The 19723-nt window shown below is 47.7% G+C and overlaps 1 protein-coding gene and 1 long non-coding RNA gene across 3 annotated transcripts in view; one reads left to right on the forward strand and one right to left on the reverse strand.

The window, feature by feature from the left end:
- The window catches only part of GAS7 (growth arrest specific 7), a 71627-nt gene extending 59792 nt beyond the window's left edge, over window positions 1–11835 (reverse strand). For both annotated transcript variants that reach the window (XM_064395611.1, XM_064395610.1), the window contains exon 1: window positions 11507–11835. In XM_064395611.1, coding sequence (XP_064251681.1) covers window positions 11507–11689 — 183 coding nt within the window. In that variant the 5' untranslated portion in view covers window positions 11690–11835. The remainder of the gene's footprint in view (window positions 1–11506) is intronic.
- Window positions 11836–11903: 68 nt separating this feature from the next.
- Window positions 11904–19344, forward strand: LOC135284217 (uncharacterized). Its single transcript, XR_010349656.1, has 2 exons — window positions 11904–12010; window positions 14375–19344. It is a non-coding gene; the product is annotated as an uncharacterized LOC135284217 (long non-coding RNA).
- Window positions 19345–19723: the final 379 nt, after the last annotated feature.

The raw sequence follows: 19723 nt of genomic DNA on the forward strand, positions 1-19723 counted from the left end.
TATGTTTCTGGCAAGCACTGAGAGAAAGCTTTGTCCCTCACTGAGGATTCATATTCAGACTTAGTAAATGGTGCTGGTCAAGAGCAGAGGGAGTTGGAGTGAGGGAGTCCCAAATCCTGGGGCAGTGCAGCTCAGAGGAACTGTGCACAGGGGTTCACTGCCTCAGGTTCATTGCAAAATTATTGTCCAAAAGATGATTTAAACATTTTTTCTTTCTGGTAATACCTGAAGTTCTGTTCTTCATTCTGTAACAGACTGAGGTAATTCCCAGTCTTCATTTGGTCTCAGTTATCACTGATCATCAGCAGTCTGCAGTGCAATGAGACAAGTCATAGGCTCTCTTCTAAATCTTGCTATTGAGAGTGATTACTTGGCCTTGGGTAATGAATTAGTCCTATTATACAGCAGCTGGCACAGTAGAAGCTAATCTGCTGCTCAGGCAGCTCATTACATGGGCAGGGCTGGAAGTGCTCAGCTGTGTGCTGCACACAGCCCTCAGCAGCATTTTTAAACTGAATTCTGCACACAGTTCTTCAGGATTACAAAACAAACTACGTCTAACAAACCAGTTTCTGTCTGTTCCTTTCTTGAGTTAAGCACTTGCTCACCCCTTGGAAATACAATTCCTCTTCTGTGCAATTTCTACATGGCACCTTGCCATATCTGTATCAAATCCAAACACTGTTAATTCTTCATTCTCTGTCAGCCCTTGCAAACTCTGTCACTCCTCATCTCCATTTTTCTCCTCCAAACTCCTCTGTACCAATTATTCCATCCACCCCACTACCAAAAGCTTGCCAGCTCTGCCTCTTCTGTGACCAAATTTCACTTCTGTAGCAAGTGGAACTGCTCCTGTACCGCAGTAGCTTGTCACTGGAGGTCTGGCTTTGTGGTTTTGTGGAAATGGCTCAAGGAGGAGCATTTCAGCACACAGCAACTGCAGGGTTTCCATGAGCAAAGGGCTAAATTAGTGAATTAGAAAGGATCAGGAAGACAAGGCAGATCTAGGCGGCCAATTTCAAAGAATGTTCTGAAAGTGCTTATGGATGACCTCAGTCAAACTAAGCAGAATGACAGAACAAATTCAATGGCAATGTTGCAGCCATGGTGGCACGAGCATCTCTGTGTGGTACTCTTGGGTGTGCTGACCCATGACAGGTATGCTTGTGAAAGCATAAACTCCTTTCTAGGAAGACTTCCAGGAGAAAAGAATCAGACCAGGAGTGAAAAAACTACTGTACAAAATAAGAAATAGATAAGCCAGAAGGCAAAGAGCAGAAGCAAAAAGAGTCTTCCTCAAACCAAAGGTGAACCACAAAGATCTGGTTATGTGTCTGAGGAGTGACAATGCCAATCACACCTCAGACAATTCAGGAAAGTGAGAAATGAGTTTTAAATATGTTCAGGTTATACATGATTGTTTACACGAGCTCTGGTAAGTTTTCAAAGAACAGACAACAACACAGCAAACAAAACACACTGGGAATAAATGCAAAGTATTACATATGGAGGTAATAACTGAAATCCTGTTGTACTTTTCATGTCCCAAACAATGTCAAGCTCAAAGATCCTTGTTCCTTCCCTCAGACTTCCACAAAAGCCGGTCTTTTAGCAGCCCAGGGAGCTGCTCCACGTTAACCCCTTCCATGCTCCCCATTCCACTGCTGCATTTTTGTCAAGCAGTCTCAGAGCTGCGTGGCCTGTCCCTGGTGAAAGGGCTGTGAGGGGGTGAACAGGAGCCACAAGCTGAGCTGCCAGCAAGGACACTGCAGGTGCAGTAAACAATGACATTTAACCCTGAGCTAGCAGATTTCAAGGAAGTTTTTACTGTGATTCCAAGTAAAACATAGGGGAAAGTTTGGGATGATCAAATGAACAGCTTGAGACTCTTATTTTTATGCCTCTGATCCCTCCCCACTCTCACAACTCTCTCCTTTTTAGCCACTGCTGGACTTGCTGAGAGTGAGAGGGCATTTCAAAGATGAAAATTCAGTACTTATGGGACAGGCTGATTATTCCAGACTCCACTTCCAGCCCAGAGAAACTCTAACTGTGATGAGCTAGAGCCTTGCAGCTCGCCCCTGCTTTGGCAATGCTGGGAAGGACAGATCTCTGCAGCTTTCACATCTGCTGTGTCCCTTCTTTGCTGAAAATCATGGAATATTTCATCAGAGCACTCTGTGGAACATCACACACCTTCTTTAGGGACTTTGGACTGATCCATTTTACAATACAAAGCCCCAAGTCTCCCCAAGACTTATTATTCTAATTTCCTGTTATTGAGGGCTTTTTCCACAGTGCAAAGAGTGGAAATGGATGGATACGGGCACATGAAGTGATAGCCAGCAAAGGAGTTAAAGTTGGAAAGATTTTGCTCCTGGAGACTGTGGCAGCACAGGCCATTCCAAGTGCCACAGAGCTGGGAAAGCCCTGAGAGATCTGTGCAGTAAACAAACCCAGTGCTCAAACAAACACTGGAAGACCACGGTGCTTTTGCTGCCAGCATCACAGTGGGAATATCTGTGGCTCAAGAACAGTCTGCACAGTCTACTCTTACCAACCACGAATGTAGGAAAAATGCCAGACAGGTCTCAAAGAAAGATTTTCAACCTTTGCATCTGCACCTGTTGAGGAGCTCAAAGATTAGTGACCAAAGTCATCTGTCAGTCAGCCTAAATTAATTCCAAAGTGCCTCATGCTGGTGGCTGAGTACTGAGGGGACTGCTCACAAATGCTGACAAAAGTGGATGTTGAAAGATGCTGGCCTGTTCTGCTGCCAGATATACTCTACAAAATGCAGAGTGGCAGCTCCTGAGTAACCCATGGCACCCCTTTCTGGAATGTGCCAGCAAAAAAGCAAGCCACAGATGTACTAGGCTAGTACAAAAGCTATTTTGATAGCGTGATGTGGAAAACTGGATTACCAGTACAAGCAAAAAGCTTTCTCTGCTATTCCATATGCCTGTAAATGGACTGCTCCCCAGGGCAGGTACTGAGAGCCCACAGCAGGGAGGGAGTCTGTATCCCAGGAAAACGTACAGCCTGCTCTCCCTCTCAATCACAAGTGCACTTCTGCAGCTATGGCAGCTATGCAAGGGGCTCTCCCATGCCTAACCCCTGCTCACCTGCTCTGCAGGTACAGGGCAAAGCTGTCAACAGCCCTGCCACATACCAACCCTGCACAGCAGCTCCTCTCAACAGGTAATGCTTTACCCAGTGGAGTGACATAAAAAATTCCAAATACGCTAAAGCATACTTAAATTTTTCAAGACAAACACTAGTTGAAGCACAAACTTGGAAAACAGTGGCTGAGCAAACTGTTGGCCCTGGTTTCACACTGTTCTGCACACTCAAGAGCTCATACCAATAAAATGGAGTGTGGCAGGTAATTAAATATGGCAAATGACACTTTGTAGTGACATGAACTGATGACAGTGTGCAAAGCAGAGTGTGGGGACCATCAGTTCCATTATGCTGCTTTCAGGTTTCCCCAGGTCCTCTGTCCCTGTCTGCAAAGGCAGAGCTGTGCAGGTTCCTGGCAATGAGCACACAGGGAGCAGCCACTGCACCCCAGCCCCAGCTTTTGGGAGGATTCACCAAACCTGTCTGGCAAAGGGAGCAAGGCACAGTCCAGAAGTGCTGGATGCTGAGAAAGCTGCCCAAAATGAGTGCTCCCTGGGAGTGTCAGAAATCAGAGACAGAAATATCAGTGCCTTGTGTCAAACATTCCAAGACACAAGTTAGCAGTGGCTGGCTCCCTTTGCTGTCGATGGAGGGAACAGGATGAACACACACAAAGTGAGAAACTCCTCCTGCCCTGAGTTGTAGCATGGCCACAATGAAAACAACTGCAACAGACCCAAATATTTTCAAAAGAGATACTACCTGCTGCTGTTATTGTGGAGCTTCTCCAAAACAGACACTGCTATCTTTGGGATAGCACTTGGTGTCAGCAGTCAGCAAAATAACAAAAATAAAATAACAAAACAAAAAAACAAGTCCTGAGAGCACACTCAGACACTTCGGATTCTGCTAATGAGCATTGGGGCACAGTACTGGTAATAATGTGCTTCATGGGCATAAGCAACCATGGAAAATAAGGAATCACGGAGCATAAAACACAGGTTTAATTTGGTTAGTTAAATGACTAGTTAATTCTACCTGGTCTTTATTATCCCACAAGTAAAAGTGAAATAAGTAGAGAAAACCAAATCCTATCAAAGCTGCCAGAATTTTCTGGTCATGATTACAGAGCAAATTTTCCATTTTGGACACCAAAGTAAAGCTTTGTCTTTAGAAAATAAATATCTGGCACCTTCTCATTATTCCTACTGTGTCTTTTTAAACTACATTCAGTATAAAGTGCTGTGTGGTGCATTCAGCACCTCTGTTTGTGGCAAAGCACTCAAGGCACTGAAGGTGCATTTTGCACCCAAGCTGGAAAGTGAGACTTGAGTTCCCCATGTTTGCTGCTGCAGAAATCACTCTTGTATTTTCCTACAGGACATGTGCCCCACTCAGAGCACAGAATGAGCTGGAAATTCTTTAGGGAACAAAGCAATCTTCAAGTGAGTCTTTAAAGTATCCACATTTTTTCATGGCTGCTCTATATCCACCCTTAAATTGCAGGTGCACAGCAATTTGTTTAATCCTGCACATCTAGAAGGCAGATGTCTGCAGGGAGACTGTTTTTAGACTCTTTTTGTAATCCACAGGCCATAAGAGATATTTCAGTTTAAGCCTTCCATGGCACTTTTTCATCTTTTAGCAGAGGATGAAGGAAAAACATCTTACAAAAATTCTGTCCCATGCAATTTTTTGTAAGCCCAACAGTGTGACTGTTCTCACCTGCTGCAGAAGCAGCACCCATGAGCCCAGCTTCTGCAACACCCCAACTTCTGCAGGGGACAGAAGAGCTCATAAAAAATACCACAACCGTCTTGAAGACACTTCTCTGCACAAATTTTGGCTATTTCTGGTACTATTCAGTTTTTACATTTTGTCTGTAACTTCAACAGAGTGAGACAGTTATTGCCAGATGGATAACAGGGATTGTGAACTGCAGCCTCACATCCCCTTCACATTCTCCTGGGGCTTTAAATTCCCTCAGAACTTGATTAAAGAGCGATTTTCTGGCAGCAAAACATAATTTCCTCACCCTTTTATATTTGATTTCATTCACATTTGCCAGAAATATCAGTGGTCAGATGATCACAAGTTTCAACTCTAAAAAAATACAGAAAGTCAAAGAGAGAAAAAAAGACTGTGTGAAACTAAACCACAAGGCAATAGCACAGGATTCTCATTGTCACTTCTCTCATGAACACTTTGAACAGTTTGCTGTTGAACCATGCAGAGCAGACCAGCCTCAGCACCCGTGAGCACTGAACTTTGGGAACTTCACCTTTTCCCTGAGGCAGCACCCACAGCAGGTGCCATCTACAGCCACACAAATCTCTCCTTCTGCCTTCATTAGGAAGCCAACCCTGCACTAAGAAATGAAAACCAACCTTCTACACCAGGGGAAATGCCATCCCCACTTGAGTTGTGGTTGCTGCCCCAGCACCACCTCCCAGGGGCAGCAGAATGGCCAGAACACCCAGGATGGTGTCACAAGCACCCCTGGGCAGGAGATTGGAGACAGATCACCCCAGCCTGGCAGGGATGCCATCCTCTCTTTGGGTTCAGCACCCACAGCCTTACCACACCAGATTAAAGACCAGATTCCTTCTTCAGCAGCCAAACTATAGACTGGAGCATTACATGCTCCACAGAATATCCTTAGAAAAAAGCAGTGGCAGCAGTCACAACTGTGCCTGAGATCATCACACATCCCCTCAGTTCTTGTGGCTCTTCATGAATTTTATGCTAAGCTGATTTTTGACTGGGGAGGTGGAAGAATGAGAGAGAGTGAGACAACAAACTCCAAGGAGGTAGAAGAACCTTCTGAGAAAGCAAAGCACTACTGCTCGTGCAGGAGATAAGGACATAATGTACAAATAGCTCAGGGCTCAGGTACGCACAACCATCCAGGTGCACACACAACTTTATTCTCCTCTGTGCATCAGGAAAAGCTCTGTTGCAACAGGTACCCACACACCCTCCCTTTTAAGACATATCACACACATCATACAGCCCCCGTGAAGGCAGAGAGCAGTTTAACACAGAAATCCTCTACACATTCTCTGTTATTACAAAATAAATAAAATGAATTTTAATTTCTGTGCGATCCTTTCATCCTTTTTCTCTATGACTCCCCAGGCACCAGGAAGGAAGCAGTCTGTGCCATTCCATGCTTCCTGCAGCTGGATGTGCAACAACCTCCAGGCTCAGCTGTTTGCACATCTCCACCTGTCCCAGGCTGGCTGAGGTGAGGTGAGTTACCTGCTGAGTATTGCACAGCAGTGGAAGCAATGAACCATCTGTCTGGCAGCAGCAGGTGAAGCCTGCACCAGGGAGAAGCACACCATTCCTTCCTTCCTAGGTGCCTCACAGTTCTGGTAAATCAAGCTGTGGAGTGCAGATAAGATCAGTGGCAGCTCGCAGTCCTACTCAGTCCAGCCCGCTCAGTGAGATTCCAGAGCCACCTCCATCCATTCTGGAAGCACACGCTGTGCTTCATACAGAGACTTACATCTGTGGGATGACTGAAGCTATAAAAAGTGCTGACAATTTCCAGCAAATTTGCATATGTTGCTGCCGCTGCTGCTTATATAAGTGATTTCTAGTTAACTACAAATACAAAAAAACCAAGGCCCAAAAATAGGTTTTCAAATAAACCACTTGCAAATGTGTCTGAATCTTTCCAGCACTCCAAAAATCACTTGTCTAGAAAAAACAGACGCAACAGAGGTTTCTCCAGAGGGTCCCATGCAAAGCACCTCCTGGAACACACACTACCCCACTTTCTCAACATCTGTGCTGCCCTGCACAATACAGGTTGTCACAAACTGGAGCACCTGAGCCTTGTGCCAGGCCGCTCTTGTGTCTGGAGCTGTACAGATCTCTCCACACACATCATCATCCCAAGCACCCTGATGCAGCCGGGGTGAGGAGGCAGCCAGCCTCAGGGTAAGAAACAGGAGCTGTTGAGAAATCCCTCAGTGCATCACACACCACACTCCATCGACTCTGTGCTCACACCTCCTCACCTGCATCTGCACAGATTCCCTCTTCCTCCAGGCTGGGAAGGACAATTGCTTAACCTGGGGCTGTGACAGTCTGGTTCCAAGGGGCCCTGGAGGGCTCTGCTCAATGGTCAAAAGGTCACGCAAAAATATAAAGCACACAGGAGGGAGGAAAGGGTCAGAAAATCCCTGCTTTTCAGGTCTCACAGCTGCCATAGCTATTAATCACCAAAAAAGAGGTGAGGGTTGAAGCTGATGGTATCTGCTCCATAGGATATGGATGAACAACACCCTCCTTCCCCGAGCCCTTCAACTTGCAGCAGGGTGCTGCTTGCTCACAGAGCAAGCTCAGCCAAAGCCAAACCAAATAATCTGACAGCAGTCTTCAGGATTCCTCTAGTGTCCATGGATTCTCACGCTCAGGAAATACTGCTTAGGGACCATTTCTCCATTAACCTACTATCTACAGCAGTGTAGGAAACTGTACTTGGATTTCCAACATAAGGAAGGCAAGGACATGCTGGAGAGAGTCCAGCAGTGGGCCATGAGGATGATTAAGAGTCTGGAGCATCTGTCATACAAAGAAAGGCTGAAAGAACTGGGACTGTTTAGCACCAAGACAACAAGGCTTGAGAGGGATGTTATCAATGTGAATAAAAATCTATGGGTGGGACAGTAAAAAAATTATATAGACTGTTTTCAGTGATACCCAGGGAAAGGATGAGCTGCAATGGGCACAGATTAAAACACGGAAAATTCCTTTGAAGGGACACAAATTCCTTTAAGGGACACAAATTCCTTTAAAGAACACAAGAAAAAACTGTGAAGGTAGTTAAACACTGGAATACATTGTCCAGAACAGTTGTGGTGTCCACCCTTGCACACACTGAAAACCTAACAGACACAGCCAGGCAAGCCAAGCTAGCTGATCTCCAAAGGTCCTTTCCAACCCAGTGATTCTGTGATTAAAACCACAGCAGCCTCCTCAACTGCTCCCAACCAGCCCAGCCTCAGGGAATCCATCTGGAACCCCACCACGAAGCTGATACCCTCCCCTTCTCCCTTTGCTCTCTGCTTTTGTTCATTTTTTGGTTTATGCTGCCACTTTTGCTCTCTGACAGCGGTATCCTCTCCAGAGCTCACAGAGACATGCCATTCCTGGTTGTCCCTCCCATGAGCTCCTCCAGTCCTCCTCCAGCTCTCACTGCTTCCATCACTGCTTTGAGCAGAACCTCCAGCCACCCCTGTTTTCCTCTAACCCTCCACTGTGGGCTTGCAGCAGCCACAGGAGCAGGAAACAAAAGGATGCCAAATGTCTCTTTATCTCTGTACCCCTCTATGTCTCTTTTGCCCCATATTTATGGTCCTTTCCTTGATCTCTGCGATGAATGAATTGAAAACACAATTTTCCCCCTCTGCTGTTCTTCACACCTTTCTCACTTCCCTCTTTCAGCTCAGGACAAAAACTCAGCACAGACTTTTGAACCAGTGCTGTCAGATGAGATCCCTGGGTTGGTAAATGTGAAAATCAGAAAATCCAGCTTTTCTGTCTAAACCCAGTGCAGGCTTCAAGTCACAAAGGCTTCAGAAGAAGGCCACCTGCTCCTGGTAGCTGCCAGCCACTGATGGACCTTGCTGAGAGAAGAAAGGGTGTGTGCTGTGGAGGCAGGCAGTGCCACAAGGCACGTTCAGTCTCTGCTGTGGCAGAAAATGCAGCCAGCTCTCCTTCAGGCTCCAGAGAGAGCACAAGTAGTTCCTGGGGTAAACTGGGCACGGGGAAATGAGGGCAGGACAGAGGGAGAGAATAACATCTTCCTCTTCAAACAACAACGTGTGGTCAGGTTCAGCTGAGGACAGAGCACTGAACCTCACTGGGAGCTGCAGGGCCAGGGCCACCCAAAGCCCATGGAAGGGCTGGCTGGTACAGACAGGAGAGTGATGCCCATGGCCCCATGGGGACATGCACTGTGACCACCTCCCTGGCATCAGCTCCCATGTCAGTGTGGCTGGGCAGGGACTCGGATCAGGGAACAGAGAAGGAGAGTATTTCTCTTGTGGTGTCTTTCAGTTACATCAGGTCCTTGAGCAAGCTGCACACAAGGGATAAACTACCTGTAGAGAAGGGAAAGGCTACCTGAACAGAGCCATGAGAGACAGACAAACACAGAGCTTCCTTCTCACACATCTACTCTGATGTGTGCCAAGCATCTGTGATCCCATGGATTTGGTTAATTAGCTCTCATTTGATGTATTTTTTAACTCCAGCTCATAGTCCTCATTAAGTACCATCTCTGGAGAAAAGGAAAACATGCCAGAGTGAACACACTCAGCCCTTGCCATTTTTCTTGCCTTCTTTCTTTCTTCTTGCCCCAGAGAAAGGGGGCCAGGCTGTGTGGACAAGAGGTCTCCATCAAAGTTGTCAGTGGTACACAAGCCAAGGGTCAGAAAGGCACATTTTGAGGATGTGGGCACTGATCTGAGCATGGTAGAACTTAAGCAGGGAAACAAGAGTTTCTGACAGGACAGCAAAGTTATGGTATTTTGAAGCAATTCCCCACTGCCTCTGCTGAGCAGAATCTTCCACATCTCATGATACATTTTTCCCCAAACAACTCCCAGATTCCTAGATGTGTAAACATTTAGCAATTTGCGAAACCACAAACATGCACGTTTCTCAATAAATGATCTTGTAGGTGGCAAAACTGACGAACAATAGGACTCTCACATTCTGAAACTAACAAAAGAAATCTCAAGTGTGTCAGTTGCACAGGAAAGTCCAAGGCCTCACTCTTGTAGCACTGTGTGGGCAATTCTTGCTTCTACTTTCCTGTCTTTCCAGGAAAAATAATAAGAAACAGGAAATCAATGGAAGCATCATAGATTTTTAAATTATTTGGACAAGAGAAATGAAAAGGCAATGCCAGATTTGTGGGCAAAATGTCCTTTTGCATAAAATCTTTTGCTTGTAGAACCTTTCTCTACATGCAGCTGGTGAGCAGGTTTTGCTCAGGACTCTGCTTCTCTGGATTCCCTGGGAGGTGTGCATGGAAAACTGGGGATGGGCATTGCCTGCCTTGCATATAAGCAAAGCAGGCTGGCTGATTCCCCTTGGAAGGGGAGGACAGACAGAGGCTGACCTGAGAAATGAGCTGTGAATGGCTTCAGCCCACTCACTGCAGGGAGATGCTCCCTACACCACTGCCATGCCCACAGCCTCGGTGTAAGTTCCAAATGACAACAGGGTATGGCCAGCGAGGGGAGAACTTATGGGGCCATGGCAAGTTCTTGTTTTAGTGCATAAGATGTTTCAGAATTCACACTGTGTGAAGGCACTCTTCATGGACATGTTTTTTACCCTCACATGGTGTCTTTGTTTGCATGGACTGAAAGCCGTAAACACATTCAGGCACAAGCAGTCCCGAGGTGGGAATCCAACTGTCATCCCAGCTGTCAGGGCCCTGAAAACGACGGAAACTGACTGAACTTTTCAGTATCCTGACAGAAAGTCCACGGGTCTGCACAACCAGCCTTACTCCTGCTTGGGCTCCCTGAGCCATGGCACAGGTAAGGCAGTGAGGTGTCTGCAGCTGGCTGGGGAACTGTTGCTACAGAAGGAGAGAAGAGACGGCTCCAGGGAGAAGTTAAAGAATCTTTCAGTACCTACAGGTACTGGGGAAGGATACTGGAGAGGGGCGTGGAGTGAAGGGGGAATGGCTTCAAGCTGAAGAACGGCAGATGTATATTAGACATTAGGAAGAAATTCTCCTTTGCGAGGGTGGTGATGCCCAGAAAACCTGTGGCTTCTCCTGGAAGTGAGAAGCCAGGCTGGACAGGACTTGGAGCAACCTGGTCTAGTGGAAAGTGATGCTCATGTGAGAGTGGGTGTAATGGGATGATCATTAAGGTCCCTTCCAACCCAACCCATTCTGTGATTCCATCGCTCTATACCTGAATTACCTCTTCCACAACATAAAGCCACGACATGTTCAGTGAAAGGAAATGAGAAGGAGCGGAACTCGCCCAGCATCCGACCCTCAGTGAGCCGCTGACAGCGGCTGCATCCCCGCAGCCCCTGATTTCTGCTGCTGAAACTGCGAAAGCCCAAGCGTCCGGAGCAGCCCGCAGCACCTCAGCTCTGCCTCTCCATGGCTACAGCGACACGCACCAAACGCTCTGCCCGCCGGAGCCGGGCCGGGCCAGCGGATCCTCACAGCACCCGGCAGCTCAGCCCGGTGCCGGGACACCTGCCCGGGGCAGGGGCTCGGCGATGCCGAGGGGGGTCCCACAGCAGCACGGCCCCGGCCCCGTGTGCCCCCGGGACCCCGGTTCCCCCGCGGGACATCCCCTCCCGCCCCGCGCAGCCCCGGCCCCGGTCCTACCTCCAGCAGCTGGACGTAGCTGGCCGGGAACCAGCCGCGCAGCCCGTCCTCCTTCTGCCCTTCCCACCAGCCGCCGTCTGGCACCTGCAGCACCGTGATCAGCTCACCCGCCGCGAAGCGCAGCCCCTGCCGGTGCCGCTCCCCGGAGAAGGGGTACAGCGCCTGGCAGCGGGTGCCCGACATCCCTCCGGGACGCGCCCTCAGCCGCCGCCGCCGCTCCGCTGGGCTGAGGGGGCCCCGCTCCGGCCCGGCGGGCGCCAGGCGCGGGCAGCGCGGGCAGCGGCAGCCGAGCAGCCCCGGCGCCGGGCGCCCACGGGCACCGCCGGCTCGGGGTGGGGCGGGAGAGGCGGGACGGGCTGGGTGAGGGGAGGAGGGCGGCGGAGGGAGGAGGAGTGGTGGGAGGAGGGGGAGAGCGGCGGAGGGGAGGAAGCGGCGGGAGGAGCGGCCGTGCGGTGCGCGGGGCGGGCGGTGCGTGTGGCGGCGGGACGGCGAGAGGGACCGCGTGTGAGTGAGCCGAGGGGCAAGGCGGGGGGACAGCGTGGGGGCGAGCGCGCGGGGACCACCGCAGTGTGCGACAGGCACTGTGCCGAGGGACTCTGTGCCCTCCACATCCCTCTGTGTGTGCGACAGGCACTGTGCCGAGGGACGTGTGTGCTCCACATCCCTGTGTGTGTGCGACAGGCACTGTGCCGAGGGACTCTGTGCCCTCCACATCCCTCTGTGTGTGCGACAGGCACTGTGCCGAGGGACTCTGTGCCCTCCACATCCCTCTGTGTGTGCGACAGGCACTGTGCCGAGGGACTCTGTGCCCTCCACATCCCTCTGTGTGTGCGACAGGCACTGTTCGGAGGGACTCTGTGCCCTCCACATCCCTGTGTGTGTGTGCGACAGGCACTGTGCCGAGGGACTCTGTGTGCTCCACATCCCTCTGTGTGTGTGCGCGACAGGCACTGTGCCGAGGGACTCTGTGTGCTCCGCATCCCTGTGTGTGTGTGCGACAGGCATTGTGCCGAGGGACTCTGTGTGCTCCACATCCCTCTGTGTGTGCGACAGGCACTGTGCCGAGGGACTCTGTGCCCTCCACATCCCTCTGTGTGTGCGACAGGCACTGTGCCGAGGGACTCTGTGTGCTCCACATCCCTCTGTGTGTGCGACAGGCACTGTGCCGAGGGACTCTGTGTGCTCCACATCCCTCTGTGTGTGCGACAGGCACTGTGCCGAGGGACTCTGTGCCCTCCACATCCCTGTGTGTGTGTGCGACAGGCACTGTGCCGAGGGACTCTGTGTGCTCCACATCCCTGTGTGTGTGTGCGACAGGCACTGTGCCGAGGGACTCTGTGCCCTCCACATCCCTCTGTGTGTGCGACAGGCACTGTGCCGAGGGACGTGTGTGCTCCACATCCCTGTGTGTGCGACAGGCACTGTGCCGAGGGATTCTGTGTGCTCCACATCCCTCTCTGTGTGTGTGACAGACACTGTGCCGAGGGACGCTGTGTGCTGGCTGTGTGCTCCACACCCCTCTGTGGCTGTGTGTGACACTGTTCAGAGGGACACCTGTGTGCTCCACACCCCTCTGTGTGTGACAGACACTGTTCTCAGGGACTCTCTGTGCTGCCTGTGTACTCCACACCCCTCTCTGTATCTATGTGTGACAGACACTGTTCCGAGGGATTCTCTGTGTGTGCTCCACACCCCTCTGTGTGTGTGTGTGTGTGTGTGTGTGTGTGTGTATGGAGGACAGATGCTGTTTCATCCCGTGGGTCATTAGTGATGCCCACATAGAGAGGCAGCTGTGTGTACCAGAGTCACCGTGTTTGTGACAGCAGGACACCTGTGTGTGTTGGTGACAAGCAGCATTTTCACTCTGTGAGACACTGAGTGTGCCTGAAGCATGTGTGACGCTGTGTTTGTCACCTGTGTGTGTGCAACACCTGTGTGCCTGTGGGTGAAACACTGCATGTCTAACACCTACACGTATGACCCCGTGTCAGACACTGTGTGTGTTTGGAGAGAATCATGTCTGTGTGAGTGTGAGACATCTCTGATGTCTGGGACACTCAGTGTGTGTGTGTGCATTTGTCACACATGATCAAGGGTATGAGATAGAAACATTATGTGACACACTTGAGCATGTGTGAATTGTGTGTGTGACACATCCTCAGGTGCGTGTGTGCCTGCAGCACTTGTCTGAGTGCACACCTTGCTTCATGCGTGTCTGACTGCAGCTCGTGTGTGAATTTCACGTGTGAGCACCTCTGTGTGGCACTCTGCTTTGTGGCCTTTCTCCTAGACCTTTCAGAAGGTGGCTTTCAATGTAGCTGTCCTTCATTTAGCACAGACCGGAGCTGAGCTCTGCAGGGTTTTTTATTAGGATTCTTTCAACATTTTTCAGCCTTTTTTCACTGTTCTATTTTTGATTCTCTGGATTGTGATGAATGGCTTTAAATCACCCCCTTTTGATATGTATTTAAGCTGATAACTACTGATCTATGATCCATTATGTGGTATTATCACACCAGCTGTGCCTTGCTTGGCAAAACTGCACAGACCTGATATCATGGCACGCATCCAGGTACATCTATCAGCAGTATTCTCTAACAATGCCATTTATAGATGGCAAGAACTGAAATCAAAACAAAATCCTGTCCTTTTTTCAGCGTATACAAACCCAGCTTTGCTATATTGCAGCTTGGATCCACGTAGTTTAGAGCGTTCACAAAAAATAATTAATTTTGGTTTAAATATTGCTGTTCTTATGTTTGATGTTGACAGAATGCTGTAATATTTTCTTTGATTTATCCTCTGATATTTTTTCCTCTACTTCCAACTTGTTTTTTCTCACTATCTCCCTTTCTAATATTTTTGCAGGCTTTTGTTCTTCTTTGCCTGAATTCTCTTGGTGGAAAAGCCTCTAGCAGTCCCAGAGTTATCTCCTTCCTGAAGCCATTACAAACTTCAGCTTTATAGCAGGCAAACACAAATGCATGTAGCACTGGATCTTTAAATCACCTTTGATATCTAAGAGACTAGCAGAAATTAATTCTGGTTTTGGAGAGTAAATGTTCTGAGTGTGTACACAGAAGATACTTTCAGTTGTTAAAATGCTTAGAAGTTTTTGGTGGAAGGGCCCATTCTCAGTGCTTTAAACAGCCAAAATACCAGAACAGATCCAGGAGCTCAGAACAAAACTTCATCTGGTCTACAGTCTCGTTTTGGTCAGCGACTCACAGAGAATGAATGTCCTAGACCAGATACTCATGAGAATCACACTTGGAAATTTAGGCATCCAGGACTTCAAACATTCTAAGCAGAGGACTCTGAGTCATGTTCATCTGATCAAATATGTGATTCAAACATGAATTTAAAAAAAAGCACTAAAGGATACAGCTTGGCTTTACCTTTGATTTCTGCTTTTAGAAGTTTTTCAGATGTCTCTGCTGACCTTGGAACTCCCTTTGTACAAGTTCAACCCTGAAAATGAAGTCAGATGTGCAGTGCCCTGCCTGGCTGTGGTTGTAGTAAAATTTTGTGATGTTCCAGGGCAGGTTTAGTCATCTTTGTCTTTGCAGTGCCCAGAGCTGTATCTACTATTTTAGAGTCAGACATAAACAAGTGTATTCTCTGTCTATAAATGGACAGTGGTATTACATGAACAACAGCTTGTGGTGATTCACATGAGGATAAACTGGATTTTTCTGCCAGAATAATTCACCTGGAGAGATGACTGCTTCCATTCACTTCCTTTCTTGGAAGCAGGCTGAGAATAACAAACTGTTCCGATAACATCAGCCTAATTCCAGTCAACATATTTCCTACTGAGAGGCAGGGCAGGCCCCACCCTGTTACATGACAGGCAGTAATTGGTCCTAGGAATGTGACTCATAACTCTGACACTTGGCCTCAGAGCTAGGTGTCAGCAGCAGCCAGTTGTCACAAACCCCTGTTTGAAAGAGTGATGCCAAGCCTTCTCTCCCAGCAGTTCAGTGTTCACCTCTCACTCCTTGGGGCTCTGAAAAGTCTCAGTCTCAGCTGTGTGCTCCTATTAGATGGCTGTAGAATTTCAAATGAGTTTCCCTTTCTTTGTCTTGCTGCTGTTTCTCTTGCTGCAAACTAAACATTCAGGGCATCCAGGGTACTTCATGGTGGTCAGTGTGCCCACAAAGAGAGGACAGACCTCGTTTTAGACCACCTCAGTGATTTCTAAGCATTTATATTTGTTGAAGCAGACACTGTTGTAGCCTTATCCTCTCTTCTTCCAGCTCTATAAACACTAGGTCATTAAATGTTTAATGGTTTTGGGTTTATTGAATGTTTAACTATTTCACGCTAAATGGAAAAGTCATTGAAAGGAAGAAAGGCATTGTCTACAAATAATATAATTACAGTATTAATAACAATAAGCTGTGACTACATGGATCTCAGCTTCTGAGTATTAGACAACAGGCTAACAGCCTGGGCACAACAGACTGTTATATATTTTAGTGTAAAGAAAAACATTAGACAAATAACTCTGGATCTGACTATCTGGCTTATTATCTTGTCTCCAGCAATATCTTACAGCAGAAATCTAGGGAAAAAGACAGGTAGAGAGGGACATTTCTGAAAACACCCTCCTGATTTCCAACAAATGATAGCTCATGTCTTCCCCAGTTAGAGGTGGTATCACACCATTCCACATTCATCTCCATTATTGAGGCTAGTTATTTTTTTGAGCCCATGCAAACTCTTGGCATGCATAACGTTCTGTAGCAAGGGTTTCCAGTGCAGGCATGGTATTTTGGAACCTGTCCCTTGTTTGTTTCATCTGAGGACTGTGCTGGCCCACAATCATAGGCTCAATCCACCCACAGTGACCTTTATCCCCTAAGGGCTGCACTGGAGTCCAAACCTGAACCATTACTCTGAAATTTACCTGCACATGGAGATAGGGGCATGAACCTACTTTAAGGGTCCTAAGGGACTTGTCCAAGATCACATGGAGAGGCACTGGAAAAACAGGAAAACATCTCAAGAGGGCTCTGATGAAAGCACCCAAACTTTCCTTCAAATGTCCTTCTCTCTGGCTTAGTATCAATCTTAGTGCTATGATTTGGGCTTGCCAGATAATCTACAACAGCTTGCTGGATCCCAGAGCATCTGATCTTCTCTTTTGAGCCCATGGAGAACCAGGCTTCTGGCCAGCTAAGGAGAACAATCCAGGCAGGCAGCCCTCTGGCCAAACTCCCTCTGGGTGTGCTAGCTTGGACATTGATATTTCCCTGACACTAAGCTTTCCTCTTCAGCATGAATTGCTCATTACTTGAATTCCATCAGGGATTTCTTGTGTCGTGAAAGAGTGGAGATTCTGCCTGAACACACTGAGCAGGACTGACTGCTTTCTGTGGACGAAGCTGTTGATGTGTGTGTGTGTGCCTGTATCTGCAGGACATAGATGTCTCAGTGTTTGCCTCTCAATGGTGCCTCTGTTCTACAACCATCTGTGTATAAAGCTGCTATTCTGCCATGAACAATGACTCATACAGGAAAGTCTCGAAGAATTAGGCAAGAACCGTGTTCATCCTGAGGACTATTGAAGACGAGGATCCAATCCCATAAATTCTTGGAAGAGCTCAGCCTTGGTTTTCCCTTGACAGCTTTAATCTTTAAAATCTGCTCTTGCTGATACACGTTTACAAACAGCAGGCTGGCAGCAAACTGTTTCTGTCAGTGGGCATCACGCATCCACTGCTTGCCTCTGAGCCCTGCTCACTGTGACCAGCTTCTCCTCACTCAATTTTCCAAAGAGGATTTTACTAGTGACTCTTCCACCTCCTGTATTCTTCTGAGCCCCCACAGAATATTCTCTCCAGTCCCCTTTCTTATATTTCCAGGCTATTCTACTCCTCTGCTAACAATACTGGGAGAAAGTAGGGTCACTGTTCCTGACCCACTGCAAGTTTCACCTGGACCTGGAGCTGCCCAAAAACTCTGTGAATGCTGTAGGGACTATCTGGGTATCAAAAAATCATAACAGTCTCTGCTTCAAGGTGTAGTCAGATTTGGGTACTCAGGAAAGAGCTGAAAGGAAGGAAATATCCAGAGGATCTTATCAGACAGTCTCCTGTAGGCAGAGTGTATGCAGAAGGAAGAGTTTCTGAAGATCAACTGAGCTTCTCTGACTAGTGGGGAAGGTTCTAGTTTGTGGCATCACTGTGGAAAGGAAAGATTTCAGGGTTCTTATGCTTCAGTGACCCAGAAAGGAAACTGTGTGAGAAACAAAGAGTAAGATGATCAAGAAAGTTTAAAACAAATTGTGACATATGCTCATAATGTAATCATAAGAAAATTCCAGGTGTGCAAACCATACATACAAAAAATACACACAATAAACACTGTTTTTCAATTGGACTAGAATTTAATTAGGAATTTTATTCTCAGATTTTGAAATTTCTCTAGGTACCAGATCTGTGTTTCTTGGCTGTTCCAGTGAATTGATCAGTCCTCAAGCTGCAGAATGCAACTTCCTTCCTGCTGGATTAGTGAGTTCAGCTGAGTCAGTGAAAAATGTGCGTTGAAATCCCATCTCCTACTCCAAGCAGGGCTAACTTTCAAGCTGGCTAAAGTCACTCCAGGGTCTTGTCCACATGTATCCTGGAAATCCCATGGAGATTCTACAACCTCCTTGGGCAGCACTCTCCTGGTAAACGAGGTGCTCCCTTTGTTGGTTTTTCTGGCTGGCAACATTGCCTTTTGCCCTTTCACTGTGCACTTGCAGGGAAAGCTTGGAAGCTTTGGAATTCTTACCTCTCCCCTTGCAGCAGCATCTCTGCAGTGAGGTCCCCCAGCCTTCCCTAATTCCCATCTCCTCTCCTCACCCAGCACACAATTCCTGCAGGTCCTGGGGCTGTGCTGGAGCCTCTCCAGCGTGTCAGCATCTCCCTTACAATGGGCTGAGTGTGTTTGAAAACTGCACGGAGTGTTGCAGATGCAGCCTCGCCATGGGCAGGCAGAAGGGAGCGAGCACATCCCTGCACTTGCTGACCACTTGCTAATGCAATCCCATGACTGGTGGGTGTTGCTGCTGCAGGGGAGCACTGCTGACACAGGTCCAGCTTGTTTTCCACGAGAATCCCAAAGCCTTTACTGCAGGGCTGCACTCTACAGTCAATCCCCACTCTGCCCTAACACATGGAGTTGTTTTGTCCCAGGTTAAAAAAAATAAAGAGGTTGTATTTTTCACAGAGCAAATATGTGAGGTGTATTAGACCAAATTTATCATGTGATTGGAAAGGTCAAACGCTGAGTCCTCTTGTGCTGAGTGTGATGCTAATACAAGTACAGATCAACAGTGGCACGTGGGAGCAGCATTTCAACCTGAGAATTTGGGGTTTTCTGCGGAAAGTTCTGATGTCAGTCACAGACTTAAGCAAACTCTCAGCACAAATTACCCTTTTCCTACAGGCTTGAAAGAGAATCTTGTAGGCCACTGGAATGAATCCCACTTCTATCCATTCCCCCAGGACCTCAAAGGAGGAGCAGGCACCATGCCTAGAGGGGATGAGCTCCGTGTGTGCATGGTGTGGTTTTAAATCAGCATTTTAATCCTCCTTTTGATTAAAAATCCTCCTTTGCAGATAGGCAAACTAGCAAGAATTATCCTTTGGATACACTGAGATAGGACACAGCTCCATCTCCCTTAATCAGCTACTTTGTTACTGTTCTAAAATAAAGAGTCTTGTCTTTTTTTATTTCCTAGTAGAGGAGATATTTATATTTCATGTCACTTCTGGTTTGACTAAATGAAAAATAGTACATTGCTTGTTCTTAAATAAATAAATAAAGCTCATTTTATAAACCTAGCAGTTATCTCATTTCAACTTCCTTCCAGCTTTCCACACTTTTTTTGAGGGACAAGCAAAGGACGCAGAGGGCTCTGTAGGTTTTATGAGAACTACAAAGCACATCAGGAAGCTTCTGGGAATGCAAAGCATTATTCAGACAAAGGCTTTATAAATATGTTTTCAGCCATCATCATAACAGAGCAAAAAATAGCCCCAAGAACACTCCAGCAGAACTAAACTCCCATGCAGGAGCTGTTGCTCATTCCTGCAGTTTTTTCTCCCTTTATGCCCAAACAGGTTTGTGTTTAACAAAAGGATAAACCCCGCTAATCTGCTGATTTGTCAGCTAGCCCTGTGCTTATCACAGCAGCGTTTGTTGGCCGGGGCAGAGGCAGTG

The sequence above is a fragment of the Passer domesticus genome, chromosome 20 (genome assembly GCF_036417665.1).
Source record: "Passer domesticus isolate bPasDom1 chromosome 20, bPasDom1.hap1, whole genome shotgun sequence".
NCBI lineage: Eukaryota > Metazoa > Chordata > Aves > Passeriformes > Passeridae > Passer > Passer domesticus.